This window comes from Peromyscus californicus, unplaced genomic scaffold (assembly GCF_007827085.1).
Source record: "Peromyscus californicus insignis strain IS unplaced genomic scaffold, ASM782708v3 Scaffold_9__1_contigs__length_137607984, whole genome shotgun sequence".
NCBI classification, from domain to species: domain Eukaryota; kingdom Metazoa; phylum Chordata; class Mammalia; order Rodentia; family Cricetidae; genus Peromyscus; species Peromyscus californicus.
In genome coordinates, this window is record NW_026294617.1 from 134,865,743 (window position 1) to 134,878,170 (window position 12,428).

Genomic DNA, 12,428 nt, shown 5'->3' on the forward strand with positions numbered 1-12,428 from the left:
TGAGCACCTTGTAGTTCAAAGCTGATCTGTAGATGATGTTTGTCAGCTTAGTGATATTATTATTGTCCACGTGGAATTGTTGTTGTTGTGGGGCCAAAATTTCTTCCTGGAGACTTCAGTTGATGTTAGGCCTGGCCATGATTTCCTGCAGAAAACTGATAAGAGACTCGTACACAAAGACATATATATGCAGCTAATTGAAGCCTTTTTTCTAGAATTAATTAGTACTCTATATGACCATTCATATCTTAAAGTTTAAAATGTATATATAACTATATATCTATATATATTAATCTTGTAAATTTTGATATAAAATTTATACTTTAAGAAAAGTTTTAAAGAATCAGAATAGAATCAAAGAGTTGAGATTAGTAATAGAATAGTCCCTTAGTTAATTTGGCTTTTCTCCTGTCCCATTGCAGAAGTTGGCTCTTTTATTCTGGCATGATATAGGGGGTTTGCATTTTCCTTTTAACAACATGCTTGAGTTTAAAGAAGGAGGGAGCCATTCTCCAACTCTAAAGTCAGCTTTAAATTTTAATTGAACTGGGACTATTAGAAGACCAATAGTGTTAAATTTTTAGAGAAAAGCAGAAACAAACATTTAGGAAGACATAAATTTTTTTTAGATAATATATACCCATACGCCGTTTCACTCTGTTTCCTGGGATAGATGATTTGTCCCTTTTCTTCAGTTGTCTCATTTGTCCAGTGTTCTTCAGATTCCTTAACCTTCATTCTCCTAAAAGACAAAAACAAAAACCTTTCCCCAAGACTAATTTTGGGGATGTTCCTTTTTGGCAAGTTATTATCTGATTAAATGAAAAGGCATGTGTTACTGGTGTAAGTTAGTTTAAATTCGATGTTCATGTTGGTTGATGAACTATCACCTCCTCTAATTAAGAGGTTTCTCTTGTTCAAATCGAACCTTTATCAATTTTGATGGTACCCACGACTTATCTTCTCCTGTAGAAACAAAAGCAAAACCTCGTCCCCAACGTAACACATACCCTGGTTTCCATTCTGAGGTCAGCACATCCTTAAAGTATATAGGCTGATTTAATTCTGTAGTTTTTTCTATTATCCAATGTCTCTCTGCAGCTGTTGTTCCTTTCTCATTGGCATTAAGAAAATTCAAAGTTAATAGAGCATTATGCAGTCTGTTTCTGGGAGTTTTTGTTATCCCTTTCTGTTTATTTAGCATATCCTTTAGAGTTCTGTTTGATCTTTCTATAACTGCTTGACCTGTAGGATTATGTGGTTTGCCTGTAATATGCTTTATATTGTAATAAGCAAAAGACTGTATCATTTTAACAGAGACATATGATGGAGCATTATCAGTTTTGATTTGTGCAGATATACCCATGATGGCCATAACTTCTAGCAAATGAGTAATTACAGAATCATCTTTTTCAGAACTCAAAGCAGTTGCCCACTGAAATCCTGAATAAGTATCGATAGTGTGGTGTACATATTTCAGTTTTCCAAATTCTGCAAAGTGAAACACGTCCATCTGCCAGATTTCATTCCTTTGAGTACCTTTTGGGTTACATCCTGCTGGTAATGGCGTTTGATTGTAGAAGGAACAAGTAGGACATTTCTTTACTATTTCTTTGGCTTGTTGCCAGGTTATGGAAAAATCCTTTTTTAAACCTTTACTATTGACATGATGTTTTTTATGAAATTCTGAGGCCTCCAGCACATTTCCTATCAATAATTTATCAATCTCATCATTGCCTTGTGCTAGAGGGCCTGGCAGACCAGTATGGGATCGAATGTGAGTTATATATAAAGGATGACTCCTTTTCCTGATTGTATCTTGTAATTGAATAAATAGTGAAGTTAATTCTGAAGCATCAGGGATAAATTCTTCAGTCTCGATATGTAATACTACTCTTTCAGCATACTGAGAGTCAGTTACTATGTTGAGAGGTTCTGAAAAATCCATTAATACCAACAGAATAGCATACAATTCTGATTTTTGAACTGAATTATAAGGACTCTGAACCACTTTACTTAAATTTTCTGATTTGTAACCTGCCTTTCCTTGTTTGTTGGCATCTGTATAAAATGTACGAACTCCAGATATGGGTTTTTCCCGTACAATTCGAGGCAAGATCCAATCAGCTCTCTTTATAAGATCAATTCTATCGCTTTTGGGATATTTGCTGTTAATTTCTCCCAAAAAATTACTGCAAGCTCTTTGCCAAGGTTCACTTTCTGTCCATAATTTTTCAATGTCCTCCTTAGTTAAAGGTACAACAATTTCTGCTGGGTCTATTCCTGCCTATTGACGAAGTCTCAATTTTCCTTTCCAAATCAAGTTAGAGATTTTTTCCACATAAGTTTTTAATTTTTTATTTGGTTTATTTGGTAAAAATATCCATTCTAATATAATATCTTCCCTCTGCATTAATATTCCTGTAGGAGAATGCCTAGAAGGTAAAATAACCAAAATGCAATCCAGCTTTGGATCAATACGATCCACGTGTCCTTCATGTACTTTCTTTTCTACCAAGGCCAATTCTTTCTCAGCTTCAGGTGATAATTCTCTTGGACTATTTAAGTCCTTGTCACCTTCTAAGGTTTTGAACAAATTATGCAGTTCATCATTTTTTACCCCAACAATAGTTCTTAGATGAGAAATATCTCCAAATAATCTATGAAAGTCATTAAGAGTCTGCAGTCTATCTCTCCTAATTTGCACCTTTTGCGGTCTAATTTTTTGTAGCTCTATTTTATATCCTAAATAATTAATAGAATCTCCTCTTTGTATCTTTTCAGGAGCAATTTGTAATCCCAGCAAGGCAAAATTTTCTTTACTTCTTCAAACATTCTTTCTAAAGTATCTGCATTTGAGTCAGCTAGTAAAATATCATCCATATAATGATAAATTATAAATTTAGGAAATTTTTTACATATCACTTCCAATGGCTGTTGTACAAAATATTGGCACAGAGTTGGGCTATTCAACATTCCCTGTGGGAGGACCCTCCATTGAAATCTTTTAACCGGTTGAGAATTATTTTAAGTAGGCACTGTGAAAGCAGATCTTTCTCTGTCTTTTTCTTGTAAGGGTATTGAAAAGAAACAGTCTTTTAAATCAATAACTATGAGAGGCCATCCTTTTGGTAACAGAGTAGGCAAAGGAATTCCAGATTGTAGAGAGCCCATTGGCTGAATTACTTTGTTAATTGCTCTAAGGTCTGTTACCATTCTCCATTTACCAGATTTCTTCTTAATAACAAATACAGGAGAATTCCAAGGGCTGGTTGATTCCTCAATATACTAAGCATTTAACTGTTCTTCTACCAGCTCTTCTAAAGCCTGAAGTTTCTCTGTTGTTAAAGGCCATTGCTGGACCCATACAGGCTTGTCTGTCAACCATTTTAAAGGTAGAGCTGTTGATGTCTTTGGAAGATCATCGGTTGTTGTGCCCTGTTCTTGTATAACATGGATGGTTGGTGACCATTCAGAATATCGCCTTCTAATATTTCCCTCAGAAACATGTGCGAGTTTATGATTTGTTTCTGAGATTGGAGGGATGTTAATCTGAGTATTCCATTGTTGCAACAAGTCTCAGCCCCACAGGTTCATAGCTATGTTAGCTACATATGGTTTCAATTTTCCTCTCTGTCCTTCTGGACCTATACATTCGAGCCATCTTGCACTCTGTTTCACCTGAGATAATGTCCCAATACCTAACAGTTGAACGTTTACCTCCTGAAGAGGCCAAGTTGGATGCCAAAATTCTGGTGCAATTATGGTAATGTCCGCACCTGTGTCTACCAGACCAGACAACAAAACACCATTTATTTTTATCGATAATTTTGGTCTTTGTTCATTAATAGAAGTTTGCCAAAAAATTTTCTTTATGTTTTCTCCTGAATTTTCTATTCTCTCTGTTTCATCATCCTGACCAGCATGACTTATTCCAATAGGCATTTGGTTATTTAATTGCTCTGAGTAGGGGTTTCCTCTATGACTGCAGGAAAGGTTTGAACTGGATTTGCTATTGGGGCCTGCATGAGGCCCCTCTGGGAGTTTCCCGAAGACTGAGGCAAAGGATTACCCTGTCTGTCCCTTGTTGATCTACATTCGTTGGTCCAGTGTTTTCTCTTACCACACCTTCTGCATACTCCAGAAGGAAGGGGCATTCTGTTGCCATTGTTCCTTGAGGAAACATTGTTTCTAAGAATGACCTGTTTACAGTCCCTTTTCAAATGTCCTTGCTTTCCACATCCAAAACATCTAACATTCCTCAAACCTTTTGAGATTGCTTCTCCTACCCATGTATCATCATGCTCATGAGCTTCAACATTAACCGCGTCTCTAATCCAATCTTCCAAAGGTGCAGATCTTGCCTTTAATGGCCTGATTATTGTTTTGCATGCTGCATTCGCATTCTCAAAGGCCAAAGTTTCAATTATTATCTTACTAGCTTCTGAATCCGGGACCATTCTCTTTACTGCTGAAGCCAGTCTTTGTAAAAAATCTGTGAAAGATTCTTTTGGGCCTTGTACAACCTTTGTAAATGACTCAGTTTTTTTTTCCTGGTTCCTCAACTCTGTCCCATGCATTCAAGGCTGCTGTTCGACATAAAATTAGAGTTTGGACATCATATAAACATTGTGCTTGTGCTGAAGCATATTGACCTTCTCCAATAAGCTGATCCTGGCAGACTTGTATTCCTTTATCCCTCCACTGTTTTTCTATGTTTTTAGCTTCATCCTTGAACCAAGTTAGCCACTGAAGCCTTTGACTGGGTTCCAGAACAGCTTGTGCCAGCTCCCGCCAATCCTGTGGTACAATCCTATTATATGTTGACCAAGAGTTTAACATTTGCTTTACATATGGGGAATGCATGCCATAAGATACTATTGCCTCCTTAAACCTTCATAAATCTAACAGTTCAATTGGAGCCCAAATATTTTGTGTAGTCATTTGATCAGGCAACTGCTGTATGGTTACTGGACAAACTAAGGGTGACTGTGTGAAAACAGGCTTTCTTTCTGTAACCCTATGATCCAATCTTGAAGCAACTTCACTGTTAGTTTCTTCTGTCTGAGTTTTTACAGGTTTATCAAGTTTTTCTAAAGCTGTCACCCTGGCACTTAAATTGACTATCTTTTTAAATAGTAAAATGAGAATAAGCATAGTAATAAAATGCATAATTTGATCAACATTAATCTTCTCATATAGCTGTTCCATTGTCAGACTGTCTAAAATTGCAAACAAAGCCCAATTTTCTTCCAATGAACACAGAAAACCCATTTTTTTTATGTGGAAAAAAAATTCTCTTTTAAATAGTTTCCTTTAAAATATTGGATAACCAAGTCCTCGTAGAACAGTACAAATCTGAGGGAATTTCAAAACAGCCACCTAGTGTCCGAGGTGTGAATCCAGCTCAGCATTTAAATGGTTTTTAACGGATTCTTGTCACGTTGGGCGCCAAATGTAGATGTAACCAACGGTCTTATTAAATAAGAAGCACAGAGCCAATTCAGAGAAGAAAGCCAAGAGGTCAGAGCTAAGAGCCTCACCCTTCCTGATTCAGGGATCCTCTTCAGCCAAGAGAGCTCTCCGAAAAAAACCTACTTCCTGTGTGTCTGTCTTTATAGTCTTTCTGTTCTGCCTTCTCATTGGTTGTAAACCCAAACATGTGACTGCCTCGTCACTGCCTGAATGTACCGCCCTCCAGGTCCTTAAAGGCGTGTGCCACCACTGCCACGCACTTGTTATGGCTCTAATAGCTCTGACCCCCAGGCAACTCTATTTATTAACATACAATTAAAATCACATTTCAGTACAAGTAAAATACCACCACAGTAGTCTACAGGTTTCCATGGCAACTCTGCCTAAGTGGAACTTAAAACTGATGTTCAAGACCCATACTTACTAGAGTGTATTCTGTTTTCTAGGCTCTTCAATGGCCAACAAGGAATTATCATTCAGAATTTTAGCACAAGATCCATCCTCACAGTGACCAATGTGACACAGGAGCACTTCGGGAACTATACTTGTGTGGCTGCCAATAAATTGGGCACAACCAATGCTAGCCTGCCCCTCAACCGTAAGTAACCAAGTCACAAAGCATACTCCAGGACTTCCAAGCTTCTCTGCATGAGCAGAAATGAAGCCCCAGCATGGAGTATGCGCCTCTTTGGACTTACCTAATGTAACAAGTACATTAGAAACAGGAAGTTTGTTCTGAAATTATCTGGGTTTGAGAACCTTATAATACCTGTAAACTTCTATATGTAAAAATGTCTTAGAGTTGCACGTGGAGGGTGGGGGGGCAGGGGAGGTTGTTACAGAAATGGCTGAAACACATCTTCTGATTGAAGATGGTTAATGGAGCTTTGTCTTTGTTTTTGTTTTTGATTTTTTGAAGTTCTTTCTTGAAGCATGGAATAACCATAACAACAACCATGACTTGAGTTTACTCTTGGTTGTTCTTAGACACTCATCTTGGAGTCACCAAAAATTCACATGCTATAAGTGAAATGAAATAGTGAGTTAGCAAGCATGGAGGAAGTTTTCTATCTACCTACATAGCATGTCTTCTCAAACCTGTATCTAGAAATACTATGTAGAGATTGAGATAAATGCTGCATTGTCAATGCATCCAAATGCAATGGATTGTCTCTTGGTGAGTTTAAGCCAAGAGTAAGCAGGGCCAATCAGTCAAAAAGGGAGAAAGATGGATTCACTGCTGCAGATAGAGTGTGGGTTCATTCACAAAGCGGCAGCATCTCCTATCTAACAAAGGAAGTATGGGATTGTTATTTAAAGAGCCTATATTTATGTATATGGGTAAGAATTTGAGGGTCATCATGTCTGAGCAGAATACTTTTGAGCATGATCAGCTTAAGGTCATAGATTTTAAAGGAAACGTGGTAGGCCCATCGGGGATGTGCTGAGCTCGGGGTCATGGGCTTCTGTTCCAAAGACTGAAAAGGCGGACATGAGCACCTTTGGGCATGATCCATTTTCTCTGAAAGTTTAGCAGATGAAAGGAAGGGATACTTTGAAACTATATTAGTGTATCTGCCTTCAAGGTGTCTGCCTGCCTTCAGAGCTCACACTAATGCATCTCAGGGACTAGAAGTGAATGACCAGCAGCCCTGGGGACCTGCAGGAGGGGAAATCTACACTAATGCTCTTCTCAAAAATTATGATTAGTTCTTTTTGGAAGCTGAGTGACTTACAAATCGTTACAGCCATAAAATACCACTCATTTTAAAATTGAGTCTTTTTCAAAATATTCAGAGAAGAATGCAGATGCACTGTTTCCTCAGTTCCACAAGGTTGTCTGAATTCTTCTCCTTCCAAAGTTAATATTCTTACTGTAACGTGGCACACGTACTCCCATGAGCCTATGGTGACAACTCACCTGGGAAATGCAGATGCTGTGTCATTCACCACAGGCAGGGGCATTTTCCCTTTGTAGAAACCAAAATGGGATGAAGATGTTCCATCTTACTTAGACCCACACTTCAGTGTGTTTATGTTATGATTTATGAGCTTTAAACTGAGTTTATGTCAACCCTTTCATTATTTTAGCTCAATATTTCCTAGTATTTCTTAGCACTGATTTTTGAAAGGAAAACATTCTCTGCCATGTAAGGGCCCTCTGTGAAATCCTTCCTAAGTTTTTCTCCATATTTTATATGGCATCATGATTAGTAACAAAAGCCATTGAAAATATCAGGAGCAGTGTGATTCCAATTTAATGTGAATATTCACAGTTCTGTAGCATACTGTAAATATTTTATATGACTTAAATATTCAGAAATCTGGAAGAATAAATGAATTTATAAAAAGCAAAGAAAATTTGAGGGTTAATAACATGTTAACTAGCTAGAAAATTTGTAAATCACAGCCTATGTTCAAAAACGAAGTAATAATAGCCTGACAAATTAGAAACAAATGTCACTTATTTAAATGTATGTGATTTTAAAATGTGCTTCAAGATGTGGAAACGAGGCTAGACTCAATCTTTCTCTCTCTCTCTCACACACACACACACACACACTCACACACACACACACACACATGCACACATACACACACACTCACACACACACACACGCACGCACACACACAAGCACACATCCACATGCACACACACGCGCGCACACACACACACACACACACACACACACACACACACACACATACACACACACACAGTCTCTTGCTCACTCACTCCCAACTATTAACACAGTTTTCATGGTTTGTTAATAAAGACAGAAAGGGCAGACTTTTCTTTATCTGTGAACTGGTCCTGGATATTTGATAATGTGTCTATATGTGTAGAGCTCTTCCCTACAATATCTAAAGCTCTTTTACACTAAGCATTTCTATTCTGTACTATAATTATTGTTTTTGTTTTAGCTTTTATTTCATTTTTGTGGTGAGAGAGATCAAATCCATGATTCTTGCATACTAGGAAGCAGCACTTCCAACCACTAAACTTAATTTTCATATGTTTTGTAGCTTTCTACTGAGTCCTGTGGTCTTTCCAACTGTATCATTGACTCATCAATCACTTTAGCTTCCATGTCATCAAGCACAGTACCTACTATTAATAGATAATTGGTAAATTTTTGACAAATAAAGAAATTAAACACCGAGTAGGAAAATGAATGATGATTAAATGAAGGGTGAGCTGTTTTGTAGCTGTGGGTCTTCCTCATCAGCCTCTGGAGACACCAGGCGATGCCCCAGGCATCAGAAGTGACATTTACTGTTACTTTAGCCTAAGCCAGATTCTATCCTAAGTTCTTACAGGAATTTGTCCATTTAATCCTCACACAACTCAAAGATGGGGTTCTCCAATCCCCGCTTTACAGATGGAGGAAACTTAGAAAGAGTATGTTAGGTGACAAAGACCATCAGATTCAGTCATGATGAAGCAAAAGCTCGAGTCTCTGCTGTCTGGCTCTCAGGTTCAAGCTCTGAGCCACTCTCCCTCACTACCTAAATCTAAGAGCATAGAATCACCCACAGAATGAACGATAATCATGGTTACTTGAAACATAGTTTAGAAATAATTTCTGTATATAACTGCCCCCCTCATAGTTTTGATCAGCTACTGTCTGTAGTCTTTAGGATAAATCTTGCCACTATTTCAGTCTACTTTTGGTTTGCAAAATCTCACATTTTCCAGATCATCAAAGAGATACAGGGCAATCTGTAAGTTCAGGGTGAGCCAAAGATAAGACTATGTAAAAGGAAAGCCAGTGCACTCGGGTATGAACATGTGTGAGGGAGGGAGAGGAGGGAGAAACAGAACATGTGGGAATGTGTGTATGTCTGTTTTACAACATGGGAGTCAAACAGATATTATTTGAAGCTAAGTTTTACTACACATCATCTATGTGTGTCTTTATGTAAGTTACATGGGTTTGAAATTCTCAGTTAATGCATTAGTAAACTGAGAGTAATCATAGTTCCCACCTCACAAGGTAGGAATTTGAATTTGATAATGCCTTCAATACAGCTCACTCTGGAACAAAGGAGGTATTCAGTAAATGTAGTCATTGTTACTGTATCCTTACATATATAACTCTTAGTTCAATGCATCTGAAAGAACACTATGGTATACTGGGGATAAATGACTTTATCTTATCTGATGGCTGTCTATCTACTGCTTGCCTGAGGGCTTCTCTGGTAAACAATCCACTTGCATGAAAGATGGAGGTAAACAGGCTTGAAATAATCTCCTAAATCTAACTTGTAAGCTTGCCTCATACCTCTCTTAATGCAGTGGCCAGGATTTGTGGATGTTAATTCCTCATTAAATGACCTGTCCACAGTGCAATGATTCAGGCATCTGGGATCTTCCAAGTGTGAAGATGGAACAAACACACAGTTCCATGTGGCACTCATATGACTGATTCAGTAGTGGCTCCCACTTTTCAAATATGTATGTTGATGGCCTGCATTGTTCAAAGCCATAGGCCACGTATTGGAGAGAGCAGAGTAAGTAGATAATGTCTCTTCAAGAGCTCAGAAAAGTGAGAGTAAAGAACCAGGGGGATAAATGAGTCCAGTGCAGAATAGTCAACAATGCTGTTCTGGAGCAGAGAAGGGGCTCCTAATCCAGGTTCAAGGGCCCTGACAGGGCTGTCCCCCTAGAAAAGCTAAAATCACTATTTAAATTTTAAGCAACCAATATGCATCTCATTATACCACCTGAGCTATCATTTTCTCATTCTCTGAGGCAGAATTTTCAAAAGTTCAACTCAACGATAATCATGAGCATAGAGTACAATGACCCAAATGATAGCATCATGACCAGAAGCCAGACAGGAGTCTGTATTCCCAAAGCTAGGGGCACAATTGGTTGGTCTTGGGTAGGAGGCAATGGTGAAAAATGAATAGTCATGTAGAACAGCTCATGTGATGGCAGGGAAGAATGGAACAACCAGACCCACTAGAGAAAATGCTGTCCTTTCCTAGGGCTACAGTAAAGGGTAAGAAAAGCAAGATTGTGAAGAAAGTTTGGACTAATTGACAAGTGTTGGGACAAGCTTGATTGAATAGGTGTTTCAACTTTATGCTTGGAGTCATTGAATGGTTTTAAGGAAGGAATTATATGAGCAGATCTGGATTCTGAAAGACTTTGTGAGACTGTGTGGGTTCTAAAGCCACACACAAACTTTAAATAACATGGGTAAAGAAAAATAATGCAAAAAAGTAGCCAAGATGAAAACTGAGAGGTGTGAAGTAGTGGCCAAATCTGCAGAGACTAGGAAAGGGTAGGGAGCAGCTGACTCCTGGTGGTTAGTGTGGTTGACATTAACCAGAAGAGGAGCATTGACAGAGGACTCACTGTTAGCACTTGGGAAGATGAGCAGTTCATTTTCAGACATTTTAATTTGAGACAATATACTGTAGACAGTTGGACACAGAGTTTAGGAAAGAGACACTCTGGAAGATATCAGGACAGGATGAAGATTGAGCGATAAGAACAGGACAGATTGCTCATAAAAACAGAAACAGTGAAACACATGGAGGAAGGATATCCAGAGGAAGGCTGATGATGAGCCACTGTTAGTGATTTCTCTAGAGCAATTTCTGTGGAAAACTGGGAGTGGATGGCAAGTTTCAATAGACTGAGGTTAAATAGAGATGAAGGAGTTGAGACATGGGTAGAGACTTCACTTCCTGGACGTTAGGCTGTATAAAGGAGAATCAGAGCTGTCATTCTGGATGCTTCCACAGAGCACCTGGTCGGCTTAGGCTAACAGGCTAGTGTCCATGCACCTATCAGTCACTCCCTGGCCTACCAAGCTGATGCCCTGGCCTCAGTGAGTTTCCTAGCTAGACATCAGTCCTGTTTTCTGTAGACCACCCCCATCCACTTGAAGCTTGCTTCTTCCTCCTATTTGGGCTCTGAAGGAAACAAAGAAGGGATTTGATTTCCACATTTGGCCACCTTAGAACACTTTCTCTTAAGGCTTTAGGTTGCAGTTGTAAAAGGAACTATAATTTTAAGCAGAGATTTTTAGTAATTTTGTCAATAAAATTATTTTAAATTGCTACAAGAGTACTCATTGTCAAGTGAGAGGGAAAATAGATGGTAGAAAGACAGTGAAAAGCATGAGAGAGAGAGAGAGAGAGAGAGAGAGAGGGAGGGAGGGAGGGAGAGCTCTGCAGCCCTGCGTAGCTCAGGGCTTAGGAAAGATTCTTAATACAATTCATAAAGGATAACAGTGTGACAACTATCAATAATAGAATTCCTTATTAAGTACAAACTCTGGGACTCAAAGCTCTATATTTTATTGTTGATTTTCACCTGTGTTATGAAAAACACAAGAATTATTCTGTGTCTTTTCCTTGAAGGAAGGAAACTGAGTGATCTCACCCTGCCATCTATGGGTCCCATTCCTCAAGTGCTGGCTACATGTTAGAAGGGACTCCATCTCGATAATCCTGTCTTTGAGAACTGAAAACTGCACATTGCACAGAACTTTGCTCCTTACTTTCTCACCAAAACCATATGTTGACTTCAGGGTGCTTGTTTCCAAAAGTTCATCATCTATAGAGAAGTTGAGGAAGGAATTGATTGGAACAGAAGAAAGCTGCAGAAGCAATTGTGCTTATAATCCACATAGCTTTACAATAGTGCAGCTTTCTCCTGAGACCCAATGTGTGAACATGCAGGGGGCAAGTCCAGCCTGAAAAGTAACAGAGAAACTGTTTACAGTTACAGACTAGATAGGGACACCCCTGTGATATATGGATGCCAACCACCCTATAAATATGATCCCAAGTACCTTATGGATAAGTCCTGGCAATGTCATGGGGTCTTCTTGCCTATTTGCCTATATCTGTTCAAAGACACACAGTGTTCTCTTCAGCACTATACATTAAAACCTCAAATGACTCAACAAAACTCTTTCCTTCCTTGACTA

The 12,428-nt window shown here is 38.6% G+C and overlaps 1 protein-coding gene across 1 annotated transcript in view; it reads left to right on the forward strand.

Moving 5' to 3' along the window:
- Negr1 (neuronal growth regulator 1) overlaps positions 1–12,428 on the forward strand; it is a 752,187-nt gene that overhangs the window by 596,496 nt on the left and 143,263 nt on the right. Inside the window, exon 6 of the mRNA XM_052731996.1 lies at positions 5,922–6,073. Coding sequence (XP_052587956.1) covers positions 5,922–6,073 — 152 coding nt within the window. The remainder of the gene's footprint in view (positions 1–5,921; positions 6,074–12,428) is intronic.